This window comes from Scleropages formosus, chromosome 1 (genome assembly GCF_900964775.1).
Source record: "Scleropages formosus chromosome 1, fSclFor1.1, whole genome shotgun sequence".
Lineage (NCBI taxonomy): Eukaryota > Metazoa > Chordata > Actinopteri > Osteoglossiformes > Osteoglossidae > Scleropages > Scleropages formosus.
The window spans coordinates 20,579,488-20,607,341 of NC_041806.1; the positions used below are offsets into that span (position 1 = coordinate 20,579,488).

Here is a 27,854-nt window from a genome sequence, read left to right on the forward strand (position 1 = left end):
GAACACACCCTCTCTGTCACTCACACACTATGTCTTTGGGCTGTGGGAGGAAACCAGAGCACCCAGCAGAAACCCAGAGCGACACAGAGAGAACACGCAAACTCCACACAGACTGAGTGGGGATCGAACCCATGTCCTCTTGCATCACCCAGGCACTGAGAGACAGCAGCGCTACTCGCTGCGCCACCGTGCCGCCATACAGTTATTGTCGCAGTGACGATAACTGGGGGCCAAAAAAAAAAAAAAAAAAAAATCTTAATTGTAATATCATTCTGCAGTTAATAGCTTCTGTGTTTCAGTCTGATGAGACAAATAAAACGAATGGCGCTCAGCAGAAAATTGCTTGTAATAATTAAGCAGAGAGCTTGGATTTGTGCCATCAGGTGCAGGTACTGCAGCAACCGAGAGCCCAGACAACCACTGACGGCGGCTACGTCGATTTGGGGCGGCGGAATCACCTGCCGGCACTCGATAAGCGCTTCTGCATTTGAGCCTTGCCGTAAGAGCCAATGAATAGCCGCTTATTAAAGAGCAGCTGACAGCTTTTGCGTCGCGGTAACATTTCGATCGCGTCGCCGCGTTCCATTTCATAACAGCGATTATAACCACCGAGAGAAACGGGAATAACCGGCGAAAAATATCGGCGAAAACTAACCCTGAAGCGCCCCGCCGGCCGGGATGCAGCATCACTTGTGGGTGTAACCTGTGCATGTGTGTTTGTGTGCACGAGCCCGTACGGCTGGATCTAACGGAGATGCCACATGACTATCTGACGGTCCTTGAGGGAAGATATTCTGGAGCTGAAAATATATTTAATAGAAACTATTATTTAACATAAATAATATATATTTCTTAATAATTTATATCACCCACTATCAATAACCACTTGTTCAAGTCAGAGTCAAGAGCCTAAACCATAAGCATCGAATGCGAGGCAGGGTTCACCCTGGACAGGATCATTCCCTCTCTCTGTCTCTCTCAGACACCCCCCCCCCCCCTTTGAGAGGAAAATCGCAGATCAACCACCCGAAAGCCCAGCTGCTGATGGGCACAGCAGGATGATATGAGTGGGGGGGGGGGGGGGGGGGGGGGGGCATCAAGCATAGATCCTGAGGAAAGATGACAAGGGGATTGTGGGAAACGATACTACTGGATGACCAAACCGGTGTTTCGGACGACATGCGCAGCCATCTCCCTGGGCGACGGAGCACATGCTGCCTCACAGCTGTCACTCAGACAAATCTGACAGCGTCGAGAGCTTGAAACTCGAGGTTCCGTGGGGTGGGGTCGGGGGAATACCTGCCATTACCACAAGCACAGGACACGTACACGTGTGGCTGGCCAAACAATGAGTTTATTCTGGGTGCTCAGGACTTCCCCTTCTTTGCCACGGGCCTTTGTGTCGTTCCGCCAATCAGAACTGCTCATAAAATCCCCTCAAAATGTGTCTCTGGAGTCTCCTCGCACACCAGTCGCCAAGTGCACAAACACAGCACGGTGGTGGAGCTGCTGGAAACGTTCATCTGATCGCCCTTACAACACTCCCCCCGCGAGAGCTCCGCAGCATCTCTGCTTTGGCTCCGATTGCTACAATAAGCTCCCTCCGTCCCTCGGAACTGCTGAATCCCTCCCATTTCAGAGGGGTCTGGGGGAAAAAAAACGCACCAAGCTTCCCAACTTGTTTTGTTTGAAGAGTAGCAGGTGACTTTGGAGGAAAGCCGCTTCTCAACAAATAAACGCAAACGTTTTCGGACTCTCGTACACAAGGAAACGGACGAACCACCCATTTCAAGCCCAAACCTCGAGAACATTCCAGAGCGCGCTCTGTCCGATACCTTAGGAGTCAATATAAAGGACGACCAGGTGCACAGCAGTAATCTTCTCCCGTCCGTGATATAACAGGGTTTCGCGGGAGCTCTACGATTACAATTAAGAGGCTTAAACCTGCCCGCTCCCATCAGCCATTGCGGCGAAACGCCCGCCGGTGCCAGAGTGCGGAGAACACGACACCTCCACCGCAGCGACACACATGCCGTAGCTTCTCCTCAAATAACGTCCGGCTTCACTTCCTCGCGGTATGAATAACAACCAACCCGTTTCCCGTTACATTTTCACCTCGCCACGAGTCGGCCTTGTTGCATTTAGGGGGGAATACAATATATTTTAAGTTATTCATTTGTCTGACGCTTTTCTCCAAAGCAATTTACTATGTTAGCCTACCTACGATTATTTACCCATTTAGACAGCTGGGTAATTTGACTGGAGCAAATTAGGGTAAGTACCTTGCTCAACGGTACTACAGCTAGAGGAGGTGGGATTCAAACCTGTGACCTTTGGGTCCGAAGGCAGCAGCCACATTACTGTATTTGTATCTTGGGGAATACGTGGTAACAAAACGAGTGTTTTGGCTGCAATCAAATGGTAAAACATCTGCTCCCGATTTCCTCCCTCGAGAGGCTGTTCTTCTCCAGCACGCGGCCGAGGTTCTGACCTCCCGCCAATCAGGGGCTTCCGCCGTTTGCTGCTGACCAATCAGGGCACCCCCTCAAGCAGCACACACCCCTGCATCCATCACACACACACACACGCGTGCGCAGCTGACTCAGGTTACTGCAAAGGAGCAAATGGTCAAAGGGGCACGGGGTCACGCTCTCACAGCGTGCGATCTGCGCAAAGCGACGCGTCGCTCGGCGACGCAAGCGAGTCGTCTCGCGCCGCATCTGCATCGCCCACCTTCTTAAGGCTGTATCCAGCGTGGAAGATAATCGGCGGCAGCAGTATGTTGAAGAACACCTCGGGATCAAAAGTGACCTGTGGAAACAAACGGGCGGACAACAGGTCACCTGCGCGGCCAATATTTATTTAACCTTCTCCGAGGCTACTTACAGGGACAACTTTATGGGACAAGCGGTTCCCACCTATTCTCATCCAAATCTCCCATTAAAAGCATTAAACCAGGTAACGGCTACTCTGGTTTCAGCCTGGAAGAGGGTAAAAGGAAGTTCTCCCCTATACCTACTGGGCCTGACCAGTTCCTACAGCCCAGCAAGAGCGCTGTGCTCCTCCGCCTCTGCTCCCCCTCACAATACAGTCCAAACTCAAAAGCCCAAAGATTCTCAGCTCTGGTGTGGTGGAATGAGCACCGTTTGTCCCCTCAGAACTGCTGAATCCCTCTCGAGCTTCAAGAAGGGTGTCAGAACGCACATCTTTCAGACTCGCTTCTCTGCCGTTCCATCTCCTCCGCAAACCTTCGCTACTGATCGGTTAAAAATAACTCGCGTTAAAGGCATGCGGTTCAAAGTACCGGACCGTACTTTGAAGCGCACGCCTGTATGCGTCCCTCCGTCGGTTGGCGAAATGTGCTTTCGTGACCACGTTATGCATCACTTTGGAGCAGGGCATCTGCTGAAGGAATAAATGCATTCCGCATCTGTCACCTGATGTCGGTCCTCGAGGAATGAACCAGTCAGCAGGCTCTCAGGTTGGGGGAGGGGCAAGTTGCTCATACCTTACGCAGCATGTCGTTCTGCTCCACGTTGTGGATTTCGCGGGAGTTGATCTCGCCCTTGAGCGTGTACTCGAAGAACTTGCCGCTGACGTTGAGCAGCAGCGTGCTGACGGGCCCCTCCTTGAGGGAGCAGCTAGGGGGCGTCTTGTTGTGGTAGATGGTGGAGGGAATGCCGTAGCGCAGGATGACCCCCACCAGCAGTCCTGAGTTGAGTGGGGTGGGGAGGGTGGAGGGAAATGGGAAGAAGGCGTTAACAGAGCATACAAAAGAGCTCCTCCTGGACTCACAATGAGACCCAGCAGATCATTTCAATAAAGCCTCCAGAAGTCCAACCTTCCATTACCTGCAACCTCTTGCTGGAGCTGTGGAGGTCCAGAGCCTATCCTGGAAGCCTGGGGCATGAGTACGGCTACACAACGGGAGGGACTCCAGTGCACCACAGGGCAATCGCACACATTAATGACAATTTAGAGTCAGCGGTCCACCTGAAATGCATCTCTTGGGACAGTGGGAGGAAACCGGAGCACCCGGAGGAAAGCCGTGCAAACACCACACAGACCGAGACCTCGTTCAAATCTTAGTCCAGATCCACAGCCCGGGAGAAGCGGGGCACCGGCGCTACACGTTGCGCCGACTAACCCCGAAGCAGTACGAGAAAATAAGCCATTTTCAGAAAGGACCGGAAGAATTTAGGGGTGAAAGGCCGCGGTAAGTGCCGCGTTCAGCACTTCCGATCGGACGAACGTGAGCCGGTGCAGGAAGATGCTGGGAGGACAGGGTCACGAGTTTCGCTCACACAGCCACCTGCCGCGCACCTTGCCCACCCTCTCACCTTTGGTGCCATCCTCTAAGGATGCGTGACGCGGGAGACGACGCTCCGCCACAGAACACGGCAATAGGTCAAAACAGAATCGGCTCTCCTGCCATTTACATTTACTCACTTAGCGGACGCTTTTCTCCAAAGCGACTTCCAATGAACTCTGTTATGAGCCCCCACACACACACACACACACACACACACACACACACACACACACACACACACACACACACACACCTTACTCACCTAGGTGACTTACACTGCTAGAGACACTACTTACACTGGGTCACTCATCCATACCTCAGTGGAACACACTCTCTCTGTCACTCACACACTATGGGGGAACCTGAACAGCAGTTCTTTAGATTGTGGGAGGAAACCAGAGCATCCAGAGGAAACCCACGCAGACACGGGGAGAATATGCAACCTCCACACAGACAGAGCGGGGATCGAACCTACGTTCTCTCGCACCACCCACGAGCTGAGAGACAGCAGCGCTACTTGCTGTGCCGCTCTGCCGCCCTATACCTACTGGGTATGCTGGGTACCTCCGTCCGCAGAAGGTTTTACAGAACACGCGGTTGATGTCGAGGGGTCGGGGAGGGGGTTCGGTCCGGGGACCGCTGTGTCACAAGATCGACACACTGCCGCCAGGGCAAAGGGGACCGGGAACCGAGTCAGCTCAAAAGCAGGAAGGCAGGGAGGTGTGTGTGTGTGTGGGGGGGGGGGTGCAGCAGACCAATGCACATGGTGCCAGAAAGCAGAAAAAACACACACCCTCTGTTTGCAGTACAGCGGTGAAAGGAAGCAGAGGACTCTGGAAGGGGAAGGGGTCTCGGATCAAACGTAGAGGCGCCCTGCAACTGCGTCCTCGTTCCTCCGACGCACGGTCTGCGAATACAACAGCAAACCGCACGCGCGCGCAGCTGCCGGCCGCAGAGCCCTTGAGGGAGCCGCAAACAAACAGCTCCGTCTTTGTCCGCGACCGGCAGCCTTTCGGAGCGGAGACAATAAGTGGGACGACGGCGAGGACAGCGACCCCTTTATCCGGCGGAGCGATTTAAACGTATGCTAATTTTATGTTAATTACGTGTGACCCTCAGTCCCTTTATGTGCATGGGAAGTTCCAAAAAAAAAAAAAATAAAAATTTTTAATTTACCACCATGCGCCTCTGGGACTTTTCGCCAGAGTGGCGCCAGCAATAAACGGCAGGAAAGCACCTCAGCGTCCGAGTGGAAAAGCCGCAAGCAACGTCAAACTGGACACAGAAACCCCCCCCACCTGACCTGACACCGGCTGTGTGTCCAATGCAGAGAGCATTCTGGGAAAGTGATCACGAGCCGTCATCCATCTGAGGCCAAAGGGGTTCAAATCCCATTCGGGTCTCTACCGTGAGCCAGCTGTGCTTCGTAACAAGTTACGTTTAGTTCGCCCCACCACGATCCCCCCCCCCCCAGAGAAAAGCAGCTCTCCGTGAATCAAAAATCAGACCAAATCGGTCTGAATCGATGACGAAGCATCCATTCCGGGTCAGCAAGTGCAGCGAAGCAAGCCGTGTGTTTTCAAAAAGTCACAAACAGGCATCAAACCAGTTTCACACAAAGGCACTTTCCTCTATTTAGCTGGGGGGGGGGCTTTAAACCAAACCAGGTGAGAAAAGTGTCCGTTGCGGTAATGACGTGTCTTGCCGCAGCCGTGATGATTTAGCAAAAGCGTTGCCAACATCTTTTTCAGGCCTTTAATGGCTTTCTAAACAAACACACACACTTTCCGAACCACTTGTCCCATACGGGGTCACGGGGAGCCAGAGCCTAACCCAGCAACACAGGGCATAAGGCTGAATGGGGAGGGGACACACCCAGGACGGGACGCCAGTCCATCACAAGGCACCTCAAGTGGGACTCGAACCCCGGACCAACCGGAGAGCAGGACCCGGTCCAACCCACCGCACCCCCCACACGATTAATCATTTTACTGCAATTCCTTTCAATAAGAATTTCAACAAGTACCGCTTACAGCAATGCAAACCCATGGTGTTATAGAGAAAACAACACTTTTAAGGCATGAAAAACAAAAGATCAGCTCATCTCATGTTTAATATTAACTTCCTGATGAGGAATCAGCAAGATCGATATGACAAGAGGTGCACATAATTATGCAAAAAAAAAAAACCTGTCAATATTAATCATTAAACAGGAATTTGTTGAGAAAGATTAAGTTGTCATTCCAAATTGGTATTAATTGTAACATAAGTCATTCATCGAAAATGCTGAAATAAGTCTTTGCATATTCTACTTAGAGCTTGACCAGACGCTTTAGAAGAACCCCCCGAATGAAACTCTTATCACACATTTATCGACCCTATAAATTAAGGGAGCGAACCGAAACCAACCGGATGCTGACAAACGTCGCACGTGACGCTTCAAGTTAACGAAAGTCCTGCGATGGACTGGCATCCCGTCCACGGCGCTCCCTGCCTCACGCGCCACGCCCCCAGGATTGGCTCTCACCAAATTCATTCATTACGGTTTTGTCTAGGATTTTGCAGAAGCTAATCCTCGAATAAAACGCGGAGACGTCCGATTTACAAAGCTTTTATTAATCGTGATGTAGCGGCCGGACTTACGAACCAACGGATTTCCTGTCCCGACCGTTCGTACGTCGCGGACCCGGTATAATTACAGTCGAAAGACAAAGTGCAAAAATCAAAACCGGCGAAATCGGATACTGCGATACTGCGGATCTAATGGCTTTTTACAGTAAATAAATAGCTGGAAATAGCCCAGCTGACAATGCTTTCCAGCATCTTATGTCCTGTGGGCGGGTGGCGTGTCGGACCAGAGCAAACCACCAGAGCAAAACGGACTCTGGGGCAAACGCTGCTTAAATAAAAAAAAAAAGGAAAAAGAAACTATATTTCAGGGGAGGTTCTGCTGTATTTCTGCCTTCAGTCTGACCCACGCAACACAGCGTCGGGTCGCTCCGGTAGTACAGGAAATCCCTCTTTTTCCAAGCAGTTTTCGACATCGTCAGCGTTTTCTGGCCAGATCCTCCGTTTTCGAGCGGCGGACAATCTGAAAACGACAACGTTCGGGCAGGTCAGGAGGAGCATTAGGTAACAAGTCGGCGTTCCGGAGAGAAAAACAACGCTCAGCCTGCCATGACATAAAGCGACCATGGAAACATCAGATGCATGCATGCAAGTGGTGAGTGGGGGGGGGGGGGGGGCAGACCCAAGCTGTTGGAACCCGCAAACGGGAGTCTCGCGCTCATATTCGCCCGTATTCAGCAGTCATCAGCACGCAGGGGACTTGGATAACATAGTAAAATAACCTCATCAAATCTATGTATAACAATAAACGTAAGGACATTAATAAACGATTATGATTTACACACCTGACTCTACTTAGCCACTTGGTTTAACCGATGCAACTCGGGGCTGAATTATTTTCGCACCTGCATTACTACTACAACACACACACGTTCCTCTAAAGCAACATATGGAATTGGTCTTTACGCACCTGTTATGTCACACAAGAAACACCGATTCTCATTAAATAATCGTTCTGCGGTAAAAATAAAGGACCCGTTACATTTACCCGATGTTTTTCTCTGCAGTTACTTGGGATTATTTACCCATTTATACAGCTGGGTAATGTTATAGGAGCAATTTAGGGTAAGTACCTTGCTCAAGGGTCCTGCAGCTGGAGGCGACAACCAACCCGAGGACCTTCGGGTCCAAAGTCAGCACCTCTAAGCCCTACGCTACCAGCTGTCTTCATTTTTCTTAAAAACCAACATATTATAGCCCATATTATGTAATGCGGCACAACACTGAAAATGTCATCATATCAGAAGCAAGTTCTTTAATTTCTCCAAAAGTCCATTTATCATTATTCATCTGACACCATGGTCCCAGGTAACATGCGGGTAAATTCTGGTATAAAAATTGGGGTCACCTCTCATTTTGCATCTATTTCTCCATCCTCTTGGCATCTCCAAAGCAGACATCCTTCTCCAAGTCTGACAATAAGATTCCCCCCCCTCCCAGGGGGGAATTTCAGCTGCATCAGTTACAATAGTTGGAAAAACGTGGTAATTTTCACTTACTGAAACTATTCAGTACTCCGACCTTGTTTCACCCTGGTAAAAAAGAGACCAATAAACTTCCAGAGAAATTATTGGTTATTATGAAATTAGAAGTTACTATTCCTTTCTCCCCATGGTAACGGAACCACTGCGTGTACGTCAGCCTTCAAATTACCGCAGAAAAATTAAACATTCAGTTCCCTGAGCAGCATAATCTTCCATGAAAAGCGCACACACACACACACACACACACACACACACACACACACACACACACACACACACACACACACGCGCAGTGTATCAAGCTGAAGGCTTTGGACCCCCTCGTCCCAGAGCTGTTCGATACATCTCCGCTCAGGCCTCCGCAGGGCTGCAGAGAGCCGGGGGGGGCATGTCACCGTTTCGGGGGAGACCAAACAAATCGATGGCGGCAGGACGGTGAAGAGACCAAACCGCGCGCAGAACAAACAACGGCGAGCTCCCGCTTCCGCAGGCGTGCCAGTTAAGGACATTACGGACTCAATTTCAGAGCAGCTCCACCGTTTCTCCACATAAGAAGAAGAAGAAAAAAAAAGGAGGGATAACGACCCTATCAAAATCACATCCCAGAATAAACGGAGGCTGCGGCACAAGGGAGGAAACGGCAGGTATTTGCAACGAAGAGTCTCTTTAGGGTTCGGTATTTCCAGCAGGAACACCGAAGACCAGCGCGAAGATCCTCCTGCGAGAAGCGTGGCGCAAGAAGCTCGGACTCCTCCAAACCGAAGGAGCAGCGACAACTAACGCCAATGGTGGGGGGGGGTCAACAGCAGTGCTGGAGAACGCGTTTGCAACTCACACTCCTTTCTGCTACGTTTACACTTCATTTACCTGATGCTTTTTTCTGACCACGTTAAGGTACTTATGCTGATTTACCTACCTGGGTGATTTTTACCGCATCAATTCAGGGCAAGTACCTCGCTCAGGGGTACTACAGCAGAAGGTGGGATTCGAACCCGAGTCCTACAAGTGCACAGGGGCCGCCTGCTGGCTCCTACACCTCCTCACAAATGTTGTGTAGAAAGCGACTTTTCGAAGAGCCAAGTCTCCTATCAGCTCACAGATACACAAGGAACCCAAATTACCTTTGCTGAACAATACACTCAACCCCCCCCCCCACCGGAAGATATAACTTCAGAGAATTATTCATTACAACAAATCAATAGATTAAAACTGAACGCTATCTATTAATATTGACTGAATGACCCTTATACTCCCTCACTATGAGGAACCACTTCTATAGGTCAGGGTATTGGTGGTCCAGAGCCTATCCAGGAAGCAGAGGGCACACGTCCGAGCAGGGCGCACCCCGGAAGTGACGCCAGTCCATTGCAGAGACCGCGATGCTATGTCCATCAATTCTTGTACACTCAAGGTCTACTCTATCAGGGCCTGGAACGGACCATGTTGTTGTAGAAGAACCCGTGGACCAGATTCGCAAGGTAAGGCCCAAGTCCGCTCACAGAGACCTTCCCTTCCAGTTATGAACATTTTAAGTTATGAGTTTCTGAAGATGCAAAACATATTTCCCAGAATATCTGCTTACCCCCTTTATTAAAAAAAAAAAAAAAAATTTCCCTCAAATTCATGTCAGAGCGAAAGCGGCATCTCCACCTGCCGTCATTAGCTGGCAGCAACACACACACACACACACACACACACACAAATAGAGCGGGAGTGTGGGCGTGCCTTAGTTCAAGTCTTTCTGCACCTGGGGTTTGTGACACCTGATGAACGAGATGATGAATGCCGGGCACAATACCTAACCCGCCAATAAACGGGGGGGGACGCTGGTCTTATTACACTTCGATTATGAGTTGGTGTTAAAAGGAAGATTGGACTTATGAACAAATTAAGTTACGAACACTCTTCCGGTCCCAATTATATTTGAGGGTTGAGGAGCCGGCGTGCCCTTTTCTCGAAGCGGCACGCGTCCCAGTGTACCTGATTAAAAAAAAAAAAAATTACCCCTACCCCAGTGACCTTCAAACCCTTATGATAAACAATGCCTTTTTAATGTGCTTCCATGTGACCACGGTACAACGCACACAGAGCCGCCGGCACCCGAAACCGACTCGCAGTTCGACTGCATCCGGCCGTCTCGTAAACGCTGACCGACCAGGAGATCATATAACGATAGTTTCTCATGGTCACGTGACCAGGGGAATGATCCCTACGACCTGGACCGCCCAGAACACACGTCACTGCGCTTCTATCCTGTCATTACCGTTAATATTTCAACCGTGCAAAATTTTGATACATGTAAATATTTCTGTGTGAGACCTTGATAATATAGATTATCCACAGTTAAAAAAGGAAAAATCTAAGTTTATTGTGCTTCTTTCTTAAAGGCCTATGTCAGTTTACCATGTCATCGACCAACCCACCTTTCATTAAATCTCAAACTTTATTTCTTATTCGCAGTCAATTACTGACTCATTATGCGGTCAAAGAAGATCATCATCCATATGTTTGCGAAAACTACTCTTGAGATTCTCAGAAAAAAAAAGTGCCAACAGCCTGAGGTTATCGTGTCACTGAGAGCACACCCGCACACAAGATTCACCCGCATTATTACATCGCCGAGCAATCGTAACTGAAACAGCCAACAACCTGTCATGGGCCAGGGCAACAAGATGCTGCCCTTCTTACATCACAGTACCCAAAATACTAAGAGTATCATCTGAAATACGGATGACGTGCAATTTCCCCCTGATGAATGACTATGGAAAAATAAGGGAAAAAAAACTGGAAGTATAAAACTGCTGTCATTTTGCACTAGATGTGTGTGAAATATAAAAGTGTCCTGTGGTCTGCTGGAGATCACCGTTTCACAGCTACAGGTGCGTAGGGGCTGCAGCTGGAATCGGACGAACGGCGCTCCCCGCCGGGCACGGACACACAGGAAGGGGATAAGTGGCCATAACGCAATATTTGACATAATACTTTTTAACCTCAAGCAGGTTTACCGTTCACCCTGCTAGATACTCAGGTGTACTTCATTTGCGGGTACTACAGAAAGGCTTCTCCTGGGAACCGAACCAGCACCCTCCTGGCTAAAAGCCGAAGCCCTTGGCCTACGTGCTCTCCCTGCATTAGTGCTGGAAACATCTGCACCGAGTTTACTACAGCACTACGCACCTGGATAAGGCCCCCCGGTTCCAATCTGTCACCTGGGGAGGTAATGACAGAGGAATAATACGGTAAAAGTACTCTGGAAGGAAAGCATATTGTCTCAACCCTGGCGACAGGACATCCCAGGGGGTCTCCTGCAAACAAACATGGAGTGCAATGTACTTCACAGTTGGTAACCCACCCAGCACCACTGTTTTGGTGCAGTAAGTGAAGGTGCGCCGACGGCCGCACCCCAGCCCGCGCACGTGGACCACGTGGCAGCTTAGCTGTTCGAGTTACGTACAGCTGTCACTCGACATGCAGCGCTGTTTATATTCCGTGACCGTTCCGCAGAGGTCAAACGGGAAAGGGGTAGGTTCGATGCCCAGCGCGAATCAGCGGCAACCGGTCCGGGCGAAAACCGTTACGGACAAGCGGCGGGACGATGAGCGGAAGCGCAGGGCGCGATTATCACCGGCGTTTATCATCGCCGCCGGCCGCGCGGGCGGTGACGGGCTCGTGCAGCGGAGAGTGTGCGTGTTAGACGCTCTGCGGGTTTCTGTAATTGTGAGGCCACGCAACCCCCACGGCGAGGACACAAGGAAGGAGAGCGCGAGAGCATCGAGTGAGCGCGCGTCATCAGCAGCAGCACCGTTTTTTACTACACACAGGAGGAGGGACGCTCACTATAGCACCGCGCACTGTGCATTGGCACACCGCAAAAGACAAACACACACAAACACACACACACCGCATCCCCTCCGCGCTTCACCACCTCCTTCACTCCGACCGCATCGTCAAAGGCCAGCACGAGACGCGCTCTTAACGCGGAGCTCGCTCGCGCTGCGGGCTCCGCGACAAAAGCGAAGGACTCAAGGAGAGCCGCGCGCCGCTCACCGTAGATCATGGCGAGGCCGGTCTCGTGCAGGAAGCGCACGCGCCGGTGCTTGAAGAGCCAGATGGTGAGGATGGTGAGCGTGAGCAGCAGGATGAAGGTGAGCAGGTTCACGCTGTCCTGCCGGTGGCTCTCCTCCGCCTCCTTCTCCGTGGCCAGTTCCTCCATAGCGGCGTCCTCGGCGCGGCACGACACGTAGAGCAACGCCAGAAAGAGGCTCTCGGAGGCGAAACGCGGGCCCTTCCGTGAGGCCGTGCGCCCGCCTGGCTCCATGGTGCGCGCCGCTGCTCGGCTTCGTCCGCTGTGTTCGCTGGCGATGTGCGCGGGACGCGAAGAGAACAAGAGGCGGAGCGCGCAGCGCGCGAGACGGAGGCGGAGCGGGGCGGCCTCTTAAAGACACAGCGCGCCCGCTTGGTGGAGCCACAGCGCTTCGTCGCAGCGGCCGCTGAGACCAGTGGAACAATCCACCTTGCAGAGGCCTCACAACAAGGGGGGGATGTGACCCTATGGTGTTCACACAAACATGATGAGTCCCCACAATATTTGTTAAGATAAGAACTCCACTCAGCACCGTTTATAATATTCTGGTTCCCCCCCCCCCATATTTGACAAGCTGTATGCGATCATCCTTCTCTCAGCAGGTGCTGGGCTCGAATCCCACTCCCGCTATAGTTCCCTTGATCAAAGTACTTACCTATACTTGCTGTATAAATGGGTAAATCAGTGTAAAGGTCATTATTAACATTATAAGTCAGCTTGGGCAACGGAGTCAGATAAATCAAAGTTAATCATTTGAAAAGTCAGGGATTTAGTTTCCTGTCACGTTTTTGTAAAGGATTCTGTCCTTTAAGAAATGAATGCATTATTAAATTATTATGTACAGGCTCACACCATTAAAGAACAACAATATATTACGCAAAGTAACTTTAAGAAGGACTACTGTGCAAAATGGAAATTACCAAAATTTCAGTTCCCCTTTTCTATCTTGGTCTCATAAAGCAACCATTCAAAGCCGTTTAGTTTCGGTAGTCTTACTTCAGTTGGGAAATGTGCATTATGCAAAGGGAAATTCTGATTTTTTTCAGAATCACTAGTACTCGCACTGGAATCAAAACTGTTCTGTTCTGAAGAAAGACATCAGCTGTTAGTTGGGGTAGATTGTTAAACTTACATGGTAGCACAGGGAGTAGTACCCCTGTCTCACAGCACCTGGGTGGTGTGAGGGATGTGGGTTTGATCCCTGCTCAGTCTGTGTGGAGTTTGCATGTTCTCCCTGTGTCTGCATGGCTTTTCTCCTGGTGCTCTGGTTTCCTCCCACAGTCCAAAGACATCCTGTTCAGGTTCACCAATAGTGTGTGAGTGACAGAGAGAGATAGAGTGTGTGTCCACTGATGTATGGATGAGTGACCCAGTGTAAGTAGTGTATCTAGCAGTGTAAATCACCTTGGTGAAGAAGGTGTGTGGGCTGATAACACTACACAGAGTTCATTGGAAGTTGCTTTGGAGAAAAGTGTCTGCTAAATAAATAAATGTTAATTGATTGATTATCCTTTTAAAGCAGACATACAAATAATATCATAAGCTTCAAATTTCATGTACCAAAAAGACATTTAATGCATTAATTGCAAAGTATGAATTAATGTTCAGTATATGATAAGGGAAGTGGCCTACATGCAACATATTAATATACAGTATATATATGATTTGGGATGAGGTCTAAATGCAACATGTTAATTAATGTACAGTACAGTACATCACAAGGGATGCGCCCTAAATACAATATATTAATGTGCACTATCTGATACAGGATCTGACCTAAGTGCATCTTTCTCCATATTGGCTGATTCTGACAGGCTCTTCCCCAGCAGCTGCGCTTTATCTACAAGCCTGTTCATTGTGGTCAATAGACTCGAACCCGTCGCCCCCCCCACACACACACACACCCCACCCGCCCCCATCTCAGTGCAGCTGGGTGCAGCACAGTACATCTGTGTGCTCTCCCCACAGGCTCTGCTGCAGCAGCATGAGTCTGTGAGCCCATCCAAGCCGATCAGTAAAAACCCAGAAGAGGAGAGGGGGCATCGATTCCCACCGCTGTGTCTGGCTGCTAGCTACCGAGACGATTGCCGTGGAGCTGCACACGCCAACCGCCCGTGGCGGAAGCGCAGCACTTCCCCCAGCTGTGGGCCCCGAGCATGGCGTCAGCACTTCCGAGGCACCTTCACCATTGCAGGGCGCCACAGCTCTGCAACCTTCTCTTCTCCTCCGTCCCTTCAATCCTGGCTTTGTGTGAGAAACCCCCGGCTATGCAGCAGATTCTAAGCATCACTTCCCAAAAGGATGCTGGACAACTGAAAACAATGCCAATTTATGCCAAATGTTACAGCTTATGTTTCTTTACATCATTGTAAAGTACCGTGTTTTCACATGAAATGATTTGATGATCGCATCACTGGAATAACACACATAAAGGGGGCACAAATTTGTAAGTGGAGAATGGGAATAATTCTAGGAACCACTCCATTCTCTCCGTGCATTACAGTTGTGCCCGAGTACTAATAATAAAAGCTCTCCTATGTTGATCTGAAGTCCGATAATGAAAGAGCCTCACCCTGGGGGGGTTTCCCCCACCTCTGTGTCATTTTTTCTATGTGAAAAAACCTGTGCTGTTTGTTCCCTGTTGAAAAGAGGCGCGACCTGGGGGTGTCGACGTTTTCATTTCTGAACGACTGTGAACTGGCTGTGATTTGTAACTGCGCCCCCCTGCCGTTCCCTTTAAAACACTGCAATCAAGTGAACCGAAAACACTGCAACTCCCCCGGTCAAGAAAGCTTGCAGCTGTCACTCAACGCTTTTGTCGAAAAATAAAAGATCCTTTTGAATTAAGACATAATGAGTGATGGAGTCACTCCACCTGCCGGTGGATCCACACGTTTTCCAGCTACTTCCCCTGCGAAGATGTGGAGGTGGTGCCCGGAGCAACACACATGGCGTGTTACTGGTTTAAAAGAGTGTATTTAGCCCATTGGTTATTTTCCGTGAAGTAAGGGTGATTTAGGGGGGGCGCAGTGGGTTGGACCGGGTCCTGCTCTCCAGTGGGTCTGAGGTTCGAGTCCCCCTTGGGGTGCCTTGCGATGGAATGGCGTCCCGTCCTGGGTGTCCCCCCTCCCCCTCCGGCCTTACGCCCTGTGTTGCCAGGTTAGGCTCCGGTTCCCCGTGACCCCATATGGGACGAGCGGTTCAGAAAAGTCTGTGTGTGCTTAAGGGTGATTTATTGCTATGCATCGTTAGATGAAGGCAAATGCATTAACGAAAATGCAGGCAACAAGCGGTGTTGACGGAGACCATCAGTCACCGATGCTGTGATGGAGGAGCTGGAGAAAGCAGCAGACAGAGCATCAGCAGAGGTGTGGAACCGCACGTTTTCACACACATCCCCACACGTGGTTTGATGAAGACCTTTTAACAGGGATCGTGCTCTACAGATCAGGAACCAGTGCAGAACAAGTGTTCCGGTGTATTTCCCCAGCTGATAATGCACATTCATATCAAATCCCATCCATTCACATGTGGAGCAACAATGAGCAATTCTGTGTTTCTCAAGACAGTCATATTTTGTTCAGAAATACAGAAGCTATAAATAGCCCTAAATCTATATATATATATATATATAGAAATAATATATATATCACAAATCCCACATAGACTGACAAAAAAGTGACTTTGTGTGATTGTGCTATGTGCCAAAGACAGCAGCCCTCCTCATCTCAGATTTCAGAACATAAGGATATAGCATACATAACTTGTGCCTTCAAAGATGAATACTAATTATATTTTTAAAATATTTTTTATGGGGTTTGAGATGTCAAAGATGTCAACCTATGTCAAAGTTAGGCCTAATCTGTGTTTAAGAATTGCTGCTACTGATAAGACAAGTCTAAATTTTCTAATAGAAGTAGACAGCTGCCAGTGTGGTGGTTAGAGCTGCTACCCTTGGACCCAAAAGTTGCAGGTTTGAATCTCACCTCAAGGTGTAGTACCCTTGAGAAAGGTATTTACCCTAAAATTTCTCCAGTTAAAAAAAAAAAAAAAAAAAAACACAGTTCTATAAATGGGTAAGTAACTGAAGGTATACCTTAACTGTGTAAGTTGCTTTGGAGAAAAGCATCAGGTACATGAATAAAGGTAATATGTATTTCCTTTATCATACACTAATTAAAAAAATTATTTACTTTCTCTCAGCAGGGACATTCCAGAAGCAGCCTAAATTCAGACATAAGCTCAATTGAAGAAAAACTCCTGCTGTTAGTTTAGAAAGGACTGTCACCCTTCACTCTTCATATATTCGGTGTATAATATGGCTATGTGGAAATATGAGCAAAAAGACTGTACCATTTCAATGTATTACATTAACACACACATATCAGCTGAAGCCACTTGTCCCAAGCAGGGTTGCGGTGAGCCGAAGCCTAACTCAGCAAGACAGGGTGCAAGGCTGGAGGGGGAAGGGACACACCCAGGACAGGATGCCAGTCCATCACAAGCCACCCCAAGCAGGACTTGAACCCCAGACCCACCAGAGAGCAGGACCCCACTAAGCCCACTGCACCACCGCAACCCCATAAACATTCAGGCCACAGTGCTTGCAGATACACACACACACACACGTACTGGCTGAAGCCACTTTCTTCCCAAGCGGAGTCGCGGGGAGCCGGAGCCTAACCCGGCAACACAGGGCGTAAGGCTGGAGGGGGAGGGGACACACCCAGGACGGGACGCCAGTCCGTTACAAGGCACACCAAGAGGGACTCAAACCCCAGACCTGACAGAGAGCAGGACCTGAAATGGTAAGGCAAGAAGCAGTTCTTTATAGGAGAACTGGGTCTATTTACAGAAATCCACAGTCAAGAGTGTGACAACACACGCTCTTCCCAGGCCTGACAGATGACAGACTGAGTATTTCTTTGTACCGTGTTTTACCATGCCCGTGCGCTGCCTTTTTTCACTTTTCCTCTCGCGCATTCATTCCCATTCCTTTTCTAACGGCTTTTTCTCATGAATTCACATACAATTATACGGAGAGCATGACCTGCACCAAGTCCACCATCCATCCTTCCCATCCAGATCATCACATGTTCCAGACCCTCCTTCTGTTCTGGGAAGCGACACTGACTGAACAATTAATCACATCATTCTACTTTATTTTTTGTCCTTCATCAGCCCCAGATGTTTACCAACACATCTGTGCTCAAGGGAGTATGGACGAATATCTAGGGGTCTCATTAGGGTTGCTTGAACCCGGAGACAGCCTCAGCCCGCCGTCTCCAGGTTACGCCGAAGCCTCTGCGTCCGGCCGCCCACGTGGGCCACGTCCCACCACCCGACGGCCGAGCCTCGGGGGGGGAGTGCGAGGGGGGGGCACTGCTTGCATCCGATTGGCTCGGGTCCTTGCGCCCCTCTCCATTCAGTGATTCGGCGTCCCCAGGTAACGAGCTCCGCGTCGCCGATTGGCTCTCTGAGCGGGAAGGAAACGGGAGGCGGCGCGCGGTGAGGGGTGTGTCCGAGGCGTGGAAAACGTGGGCGGAACGGGGGAATAGAGCGAGACCCGGGAGTCGTCGCCCGTACCACCCGGAATAGCCACACGGTCGCCTCGCACACGTCTCATCTGATCATCTGATCGCAGCGGTAACATCATCATGGGCTGCTTCTTCTCCAGAAGGTCCGACAGGCGGGATCGGGCGAGTTCGGGGCCGGATGATGAGGCGAGAGGGAAGGACGGTGTGGCTGTGGGACGGTACAGCTGGGACCTGCGGGAGAAGGTGGGCTTCCTCACCCCCAGCGCTGACGAGGGGTAGACCGATTTCCTGCAGTAATCGTGGTAAAAACGTCGGGTCGGCGAGAGGAGACGCCGGTTGTGGTGTTCGGAACTGCGCTTGGATCGCACTGCACGTTGCCGGTGCCGGCTTAGAACCGTTCGGAACGGGTTTGATTGATTGTTTGCCTCGTTCGCGCACGGATTTCACGATGAGCAAAGACAATCTGTGTGCGTGTGCGCGCGCGCGCGCTCTCATTGCTTGTCAACTGTATAATAACTGTTGCCGCAGCTTAGTCGCGCAAGTCCTGAAAAAAAAAAAAAAAAAAAAACAGGAGAAAATTGCAAAACTGGTGCCGTGAGTTAGGAAATGCTTGTCATTTTATTTAAATTTAAAATATTTTCTGTCCATTCACTGCCAGACATGGGTTCGAGGTTGGAACAATTTCATATGGCACTAAACTTACAGAAACAGATGTGTTTAACGACCTTGCACCCTACTTGGCCTTTTGAGATGGGCTCCAAGGAATTTAAGCATTCATGTATTTTTTTTTTTTTTTTTTTTTTTTTTTTTTTTTACATTTCTTAACAACAGAGCAGTGGGGGGTGTGGTGGCGCAGCGGGCTTGGCCGGGTCCTGCTCTCCGGTGGGTCTGGGGTTCGAGTCCCACTTAGGGTGCCATGCAACGGACTGGTGTCCCATCCTGGGTGTGTCCCCTCCCCCCCCAGCCTTGTGCCCTGTGCTGCTGACTTAGGTTCTGGCTTACCGTAACCCTGCTCAGGACAAGTGGTTTCAGATAATGTGTGTGTGTGTGTGTGTGTGTAATAACAGAGTGGAACTCGGTCGCAGCAACATAGACAGAAACAGTATAGCAGCACCCTCCCAATACTTCTAGAGACTGAATACAAGGACAATGCAAACAGTTACTTGGTGATCATGTAGCACTTGGAAGTCTTAGAAGTTCCAGAACAGTGACTAGATGTTCCAGAATTCATGTGACATTACATTTTCTAGTGGAAGATACACACCTGAGCCAGCCGTATACAGAGATGAACAAAATACTGGAAACACTAATGCGGCAGCAAAGATTATGCATATGAGGCTATAAAAGACCTCTGACTATTAGCATGTAGATAAGTGAGTTTTCGAAGCAACACGTGGTCACTAACAGAGGTCCAAAGGGGCCAAATTGGCGGTGTCCGAGCTGCAGGTGCCACGGTCACAGAAGCTGCAAAATCCTGTAAAGTGTCAAGGGGAAGAGTGTGAAAAATAAGGGCAGGATTTACCAAACATGGACAAAGTGCAGCAGCAAAGAGCAAATGGTCACAAGTCGAAGATCACTGACGGTGATAGACAATTTACAGGATAGTTGCAAAATGCCACAAAAGTAGAGCCTCAAAAATGTCACAGGATTGAACCAGCGCCTCTGTTGCACAAAAGAATCTAAATTATGGCAGGACTACGACTTAGAAACCGCTTGTATCCAAGGCCGACACACAGACTCGTAACTTGGTGTAAGGAGAACAAAACCTGTACCCTGAGCAATGTAAAAAAGTAATATTAACGTATTCATTTAGCAGATGCTTTTCTCTAAAGCGACGTACATCTCGTAGAAAATACAGTGTGTTCGTTACTTTAGGAGAAAGAGACACCTAGATGCAGACGTGTGATTCTGAAGTGCAGTCAGTTTGTTTTTTTCCACTATATGAACCAATGTTCATCACACGAGTAACTCCATGAAATTCAGAATATTGACAGTTCCTGATTTAATATGGTCTGATGAGTTGTCTTTCGGCCCCTTTTCTGCATCCGGATGGTTTTATGTTTGGTGAAAGCCAAAGAGTGTCTGTTACCAATTTGATCAGGGATCTGTAATGTATGCACACCCACCTCGTGGGAGTCTTAGGTCTGATGATTGTTCTATGAGGCCATTTGACAGGACCAGGGGCACCCTGTAGTGCAAACACTGTTCCCTCGTGATGTTTTCATATTGCAGGATGATAATGCCCTCGTGAACTCGACAGTAAAATCGAACACCTTCTGTGGTGTCCTCAAATCACCAGATGTAAACATCATGGATCCCTTATGGGAAGTTATGGAGCACAGAGCGTGAAGTAGAACTCTACTGCAGGCTTCCTTCCTTGAAGAATGATGCAGCATCCCACTGCACATAGTTCAGGACTTGTATGACAGCATTCCAAGAAGGACTGAAGCTGTTGTGAAAGCAAAGGGTGGCCCTACTCCTTATTAGGTCCTTCATATTAATATATTATGTGTTTTCTTTATTTTGTCCACCTGCGGTACTTGTAGAGAGACCTTCCGATGTGGACCATGACAATAAAATAGATTTCCTTGCTGAATGCGTGACAGCAGTCAGCCTACGTTGCGTAACTTCACAAAAAACAATGTTTGGGTTGTCCTTTTACAGGAATATAGAGGGGGAAAATCAAAGTTTTTGTCTGAGATATTTTGAATGGGGGGTGTGGTGGCACAGTGGGCTTGATCGGGTCCTGCTCTCCGGTGGGTCTGGGGTTCGAGTCCTGCTTGGGGTGCCTTGTGATGGACTGTATGTGTCCCCTCCCCCTCCAGCCTTACAGGTTAGGCTCTGGCTCCCTGCGACCCCCTATGGGACAAGCGGTTTCGGATGGTGTGTGTGTGTGTGTGTGTGTGTGTGTGTGTGTGTGTGTGTGTTTTGAATGGTTGAGTGAACCCTGTTCCAGTAAACTTGAATCCTATCACATTCTCAGAATAAATGTACCAAAGTTCCTGGAGGGAGCTCACATCTTAAACACCTGAGATGTCCTTGGTAATGTACTACGTACTGGAGTAAGGTAGATTCTGTGAATGAACTCGATTTGTTCCTGGATGCACAAGGAGCAGATATGGAAAGTCATAATCGTTGAAAGAGTTGTGAAGGTCATCCTCCCACGATTCCCTCTATGTGTCATAAGAACAGATACTGACAGTTATTAAAATGATGAACAGTGTAAAGACCATGGAACCACCTGGCGAGATGAGCTGTTTTCTACTTTATTTAACTGTGACCATAGTCTATTCTCTTTTTCTTGGGTTATAATATCATGTTGCACTTGAAAGTATAGAGGTTAGTATTAGATGGGGGGACGTGGTGGCACTGGGATTCGAGCCCTGCTTGGGGCACCTTGGGGTGAACTGGCATCCCATTTGGGGTGCGTCCCCTCTCCCCTCCAGCTTTGCGCCCTGTGTTGTTGGGATAGGCTCCAGTTCGCCATGCCCCCCCTCGGGACAAGTGGTTGTAGACGTTGTGTGTGTGTGTGTGTGTGTGTGTGTGTGTGTGCTATTAGATAGACAAATTATGTAGATAGATATACTTTATTGATCCCACAAGGGAAATTATGTTACAGTGGCAGAATACAGGTCTTAAAATACTTACAATATAAAAAATATAAAACAAGTGGAAAAATACAAGATAAAGATATGTACAATTATATATACAGTTGGAGGAATAGTAAATAAGTGTATTTAAATAAATAAATCAAAACAGTATGTAGTGCAGGTAGTGCAACAGTATATAGTGTAAGTTGTGCAGAATAGTAATATAATCATTATGAAGCAGTAACAAAATGAACTAACAATAGTGCTGAATAGTTCATCTGTCACACAGAGGTGAGCTGTTGAACAGTGTTATTGCGAACGGTAGGAATGATTTCCTGAACCGTTCTTTACGACAGCGGAGCTGAATGAGTCTATTAGAGAATGAGCTTCGCTGTCTCTGCAATGTGCTGTGAAGTGGGTGGGATGGAGTGTCCGTGATGGAGAGCAGTTTGTTCGGTGACCTCCTATTCCTCACCGACTCAAACGTCTCCATGTTCTGTCCAATGATGCTGCCGGCCTTACGGATGAGTTTGTTCATCCTGCCGGTCTCTGGCATTGATGCTGCTCCCCCAGCAGACCACAGCAAAGTAGATAGCACTCGCTACAACAGACTGGTAGAAGATCTCCAGCATCTTGCTGCACACATTGAAAGATCTGAGCTTCCTCAGAAAATAGTCTGCTCATTCCCTTCTTGTACACAGCATCAGTGTGGTCCTTCCAGTCCAGACTGGTGTTCAAGTGGACACCTAAGTACTTGTAGTTCTGAACAGTCTCACCCTCCTCCCCCAGGATCTTTATGGGTCTGACTGCAGTTCTTGTCTTCCTAAAGTCGACGACCATCTCCTTGGTCTTCCTGACATTTAGGAGCAGATGATTCCTGCTGCACCACTCCACAAAGTTATCCACCAAGTGCCTATACTCCAACTCCTGTCCATCTCTAATACACCCCACCACTGCAGAGTCATCAGAGAACTTCTGCAAATGGCATGATTCAGTGTCATACTGAAAATCAGAGGTGTACAGAGTGAACAGGAATGGCGACAGGACATCAGACAGGAAGCTCCCCAGCCGTACAAACTGAGGCCTGTCTGACAGATAGTCAGAGATCCAGGAGACCATAGATGCACCGACACCCATCCCCAGCAACTTCTCACTCAACAAAAGAGGTTGGATGGTATTGAAGGCACTGGAGAAGTCAAAAAACATGATCCTCACAGTGCTGCCACTACCATCCAAGTGAGAATGAGCTCGCTGCAGCAGATAGGCGACGGCATCATCCACACCCACATGAGGCCGATAGGCAAACCGAAGAGGGTCCAGACTAGGTTTCACCTGTGGTCTCAGCTGCTTCATCACCAGTCTCTCCAGTACCTTCATAACATGTGACGTTAGGGCAACTGGTCTGAAGTCACTGGGGCCAGATGGGATGGCTATCTTTGGCACCGGTACTAAACAAGATGTCTTCCGTAGCACCGGAATCCTTTCCTGCAACAGACTCAGGTTGAAGATGCGTTGCAGGATGCCAGACAGCTGGGCCGCACAGGACTTCGGGACCCGGGGGCTGATGTGGTCCGGGCCTGCAGCCTTGCCTTGGTGGAGTCTCTCCAGCTGTCTTCTCACCTGGCCGATGGTCACAGTCATGGGGGTTGCAGTTGGGGGGTTGTGGTCAGACGTACACAGTGGGGGGTGGGGATGGGTACGATGCAAGGCATAAGAGGGTGACAAAGAGGGTGTGAAGACTGGTCCGGTGTGGGGAGGGCCAGCAGGGGGTCCAGTGCTGAACCTGTTAAAGAACAGATTCAGCTCATTGGCTCTGTCCAGGCTGCCATCCTGCTGACGATCTTCGATGTTATAGCCTGTGATCTGCTTCATGCCCATCCACACATCCCTCGTGTTGTTCAGCTGGAGTTTATTCTCCAGCTTCTGTCTATAAGAGTCTTTGCACCTCCTCAGTGCCACCTTCAGTCGGCGCTGTATCCTTCTCGTCTCGTCCTTGTCACCAGACCTGAAGGCTCTCTTCTTTCGGTTCAGCAAACCCTTCAGGTCACTGGTAATCCAAGGCTTGTTATTAAGAAAACGGTGTACTGTCCGGTTTGGAATGATAGTGTCCTCACAGAAATTAATATAGTCTGTGATGCAGTCAGTGATGTTATTGGTGTCGTCCCCATGTGGTCTGCAGAGCACATCCCAATCTGTTGTTTCAAAGCAGCCCTGCAGGGCTCCCGAGTCCTCCTCACATTCCTTGTGGAGATAGGCTGCCTTTGAACTGCAGGGACATACTGAGGTGTTAACAGGATGAGACTGGTGTGATCTACCGAGTGGGGGCAGGGCAGCGGCGGTATATGCGTCCTCGACATTTGCATACAAAAGATCCAGTGTTTTGTTTTCCCACGTAGTGCAATCAATGAACTGATGAAAAGTTGGAAGAATTGAGTCCAATCTAACATGATTAAAATCTCCAGTAACGGCCACAAAAGCATCGGGGTGCTGAGACTGTAACCTAGCAACGGTGGCGTGTACCGCGTCACATGCCGATGCCTCATCAGCTGATGGTGGAATGTAAACCCCGACCAGTATGACGGAGGAGAACTCCCGTGGTAAATAATATGGACGCATACTCAAAGCTAGGAGTTCGGTGTCCGGCGAGCAGAAACGTTCCTTCTCAGTAATATGTCCGGGATTGCACCACCGTTCATTCACAAACACTGCAATCCCGCCGCCTTTCTTCTTACCGCTCAGCCTAACGTCTCTGTCCGCCCGAACCGCCCTGAAGCCGGGTATGGAGGCACTGTGTTCCGGGAAGTCCGGTTGCAGCCATGTCTCCGTAAAGCACAAGATGCTGCTCTCCCGGTACTCCTTCTGGGTCCGAATCAGTGCCCACAACTCGTCCATCTTATTTCCCGAAGACCTCACGTTCCCGGTGATGATCGACGGGACGGATGGTTTAAATCTCCTCCTCTTCGCTCTCCTCTTTGCTCCGGCTCTACGCCCGCGGCGTCTCCTCCTGAACTCCTCCGGGATAACAGGCCTAGATCCGGGCAGGTATCCTGTATAGGTGAGCGTTAGCAGCTGATCGCGTGTGTACATGGACACAACGCCACTCCGCTCAGCACGGCCCCCCGCTACAAAAAGTGAGGAAAACAGCAATACGGCCATTAAAAAGTAATGAAAAAGAATAGAAATCATCGATCATGACGAGCAACAAGTAAAAAAAAAAAAAGAATCTAACGAGCTGCTGCAACAAGCTGCCACTCGGGTGGCGCCACATTAGAATCGTGGGCTATGTCATATGTGTCTCAGACTCACCAACAGTTAATTGAACCCATATTTTTTATACACCGATGGTAATATTTTTTTGCATTTTTAGAGAAAAATGACAGACTCTGTGAAACTATTATAAACATTAGAACATTGGGGAAAATTGTGTTTTTTTTTTTTATGTTTCACTGTGCTCCTGCGCAGGTTGATCCCAAGGATTACATGTTGACTGGCATGAAGGATGTCACTGCGGGTCGTCTACCTGGCAAACTGAACGGCCAGCAGTTTGTCATCCAGGACTGCGAGAACTGCAACATCTACGTGTTTGACCACTCGGCCACCGTTAATATCGATGATTGCTCAAACTGTCGGATCGTGCTGGGGCCAGTTAAGGGCAGCGTGTTCTTCAGGGACTGTAAAAACGTCAAGTGTGCGGTGGCGTGCCAACAGTTCCGTGCACGGGACTGCAGTAAGATGGACGTCTTCTTGTGCTGCTCCACGCAACCCATCATCGAGTCCTCCTCTGGCATGAAGTTCGGGTGCTTCCAGTACTACTACCCCGAGCTGACTTTCCACTTCAAGGATGCTGGGTTGAGTATCTTCAACAACAACTGGAGTAACGTCCATGACTTCAGCCCTGTCCCTGGGGAGAGCAACTGGAGTCTTCTGCCCGAGGATGCTACAGTTCTTGACTACGTGCCTCTGCCAGATGCAGATTCCGAGTTCAGCACCATCAGAGTGTCCACTGAGGCTGGCAAGAGCATCGTACCCTTGACCCGTGCTGCAAGGGGCAAGGGTAGCGATGAGTCCTGTCTCATCGTGTTCTTCTCTGATGACTACACCACTGCCAATGCCCGAAAACTTATTGATAAGGTATGACGGTCTGCCACGATTGTGGTCAACAGATTTCACTCTCAAAAATCACCGTACATTTATGTTATGCTTGTTTGAAACATGCATCAAGCGGTCCTAAGTGTAACTGTAATTGGCCGAGGTTGAGCAGAGCTTTCCGACTCATTGTCTTGGACGGCTGAGCCCGGGAGGTCTTCCAGCTAACAGCAAGAATTGGTAAAGGGAGTAAGACGAGAGAATAAGCTGAGTCTGATGGTCACTTCTGCTGAGTTCAGTCCTCTAGGTCCATCAATGGGTCCATCTATGCCAGTCAATTTTACAGTATTTTACAGCATTTCTTTTCCTTATGCATTACAGGCAACTGGAAAGGGATTTGTCCTAATCCAAACCAAGGAAGTTTCCATACGTCCTGAAGATGTCAAGAGAGTGTTCCAGAGCAATGCAGAGGGTCTCAGTGAGTTTATAACTAAGGGTATGTGTCATAATTTTCTTTGCTTTATCCTTTCAGTACCACTCAAAATTAGTGGACCACATCGTTCTCAACTAAAAGAGGATGTTGTAAAATTAATAGTCTTGAAGAATACACCTTGGATTTTCTTCAAGTGACTAGTTTGTCTTTGCCAAGGCCAAGTTGTTGCCCTGGAGTTAAATGGTGATGGGGTCGTGGAAGCCTGTCGTAGGATTGCCATCGAGGTCTTCGCTGGAACTAAAGTAAGAGAAATAGTGCTGTCTCTTGAGTTCTTGCCACGGCCAACATCACCACGGACAGTTTGGCCGTTCTTCTAGATATTGTCTAAATATTGGTTTTCTAAATTGGGGTTTGATCATGGTGTTTTTCCATGACAATTTTTTTTCTCTGTTATGCAGCTGTTTGTTTCAGAAAACAAGAATTCTTCTTCCAGAGATGTGGACAACTTCTTCAACTTTGCAGACATGCAGATGGGGCTGTGAAACACTGAAGTTTGGACAAGCAATATAAATATGATTTAACTAGCAGTATTACTGCAATTTGTATTGTTCATGTATGTTACATTTGCATTCAGGCGCCACAAACAGGATGTATCTTTTATCTAAAATTGGGAGTCTCTGTTTAGCACTAATAAATTTATTTTGCAATACTTTTATATTTTGTGAACATTGGTTATATGGTTAGGTCCCACTCTTGGGTGGGTCTGGGATTCGAGCTTGGGGTGTCTTGTGATGGACTGGCATCCTGTCCTGGGTGTGTCCCCTCCTCCTCCAGCCTTGCGCCCTGTGTTGCTGGGTTAGGCTCCAGTTTGCCGTGACCCCACCTAGTGTGTGTGTGTGTGTGTGTGTGTGTGTGTGTGTGTGTGTGTGTGTGTGTGTGTGTGTGTGTGTGTGTGTGTGTTATATGGTTAGAGAAGTGAATGAATGACTGCTTTCTGTCAATTTTACTGCCAGGTAAGTGCTCATCTTTAAAAATTATTTCTGGGTTTTCTATAGGGACATTGAATGTGAATGTGTTTATTGGAAGAAAAAAGTTTTGTGAAACTATTTCTATATTATTAAAATTAATTAGAAGTATTTTGAAAAAAAACTTTTTGAGAATATATTTTTCTGTTTCTAGCAGTTTCATCACGTGAAATGTTCCGTGGCATTGAAATTTTTTACTGAACTTAAACCTGTGTAGTTTTATTTTCATTGATAAAGTGCTTGTAGTGGAGTTCCTGCTATTAGACTTTAACATGGACTGGAAAAGTGCTGCATACATTGAAATGACATTTACTGAGGATGTTTCCCCTGTAAGAAATAATGGACCATGTCATTAATGGGGAATGATATTACATAATACGAGTGAAAAGCACGGAGACTGATTTAGCTTTTCATCTTTTGCTGGGGGCACCTCAAATTCTGTTTGGTCTGTTGAGGATTCTTGGGTTGAATAAATGGAGAAAAAAGCTGGACATGCAAAACAAGATGTTAACGCCCTTGTTATTTTATTGTCAGGGTTTCTGATAGCTTTCAGCCTTTCACTGATATTGTAATTTGCAAAAATTTGGGTAGCATATATCTGCAAAGTAGTTTATAGTGTGTGTGTGTGTGTGTGTGTGTGTAAATGTTTTATAAATATATGTATATATGCTTACA

At 48.6% G+C, this 27,854-nt stretch overlaps 2 protein-coding genes across 3 annotated transcripts in view; one reads left to right on the forward strand and one right to left on the reverse strand.

Annotated features, from left to right (window-relative positions):
* Positions 1–12,793, reverse strand: part of slc9a7 (solute carrier family 9 member 7) — a 39,494-nt gene extending 26,701 nt beyond the window's left edge. For both annotated transcript variants that reach the window (XM_029253112.1, XM_029253111.1), the window contains exons 1-3: positions 12,472–12,793; positions 3,509–3,711; positions 2,734–2,811 (exon numbers count right to left, since the gene is read on the reverse strand). In XM_029253112.1, coding sequence (XP_029108945.1) covers positions 2,734–2,811; positions 3,509–3,711; positions 12,472–12,742 — 552 coding nt within the window. In that variant the 5' untranslated portion in view covers positions 12,743–12,793. The remainder of the gene's footprint in view (positions 1–2,733; positions 2,812–3,508; positions 3,712–12,471) is intronic.
* Positions 12,794–17,996: 5,203 nt separating this feature from the next.
* Positions 17,997–26,929, forward strand: rp2 (RP2 activator of ARL3 GTPase). Its single transcript, XM_018749974.2, has 5 exons — positions 17,997–18,288; positions 25,098–25,766; positions 26,103–26,217; positions 26,371–26,456; positions 26,613–26,929. The coding sequence occupies exons 1-5, from the start codon at positions 18,166–18,168 to the stop codon at positions 26,694–26,696; spliced, it is 1,077 nt and encodes a 358-aa protein (XP_018605490.2). The 5' UTR covers positions 17,997–18,165; the 3' UTR covers positions 26,697–26,929.
* Positions 26,930–27,854: the final 925 nt, after the last annotated feature.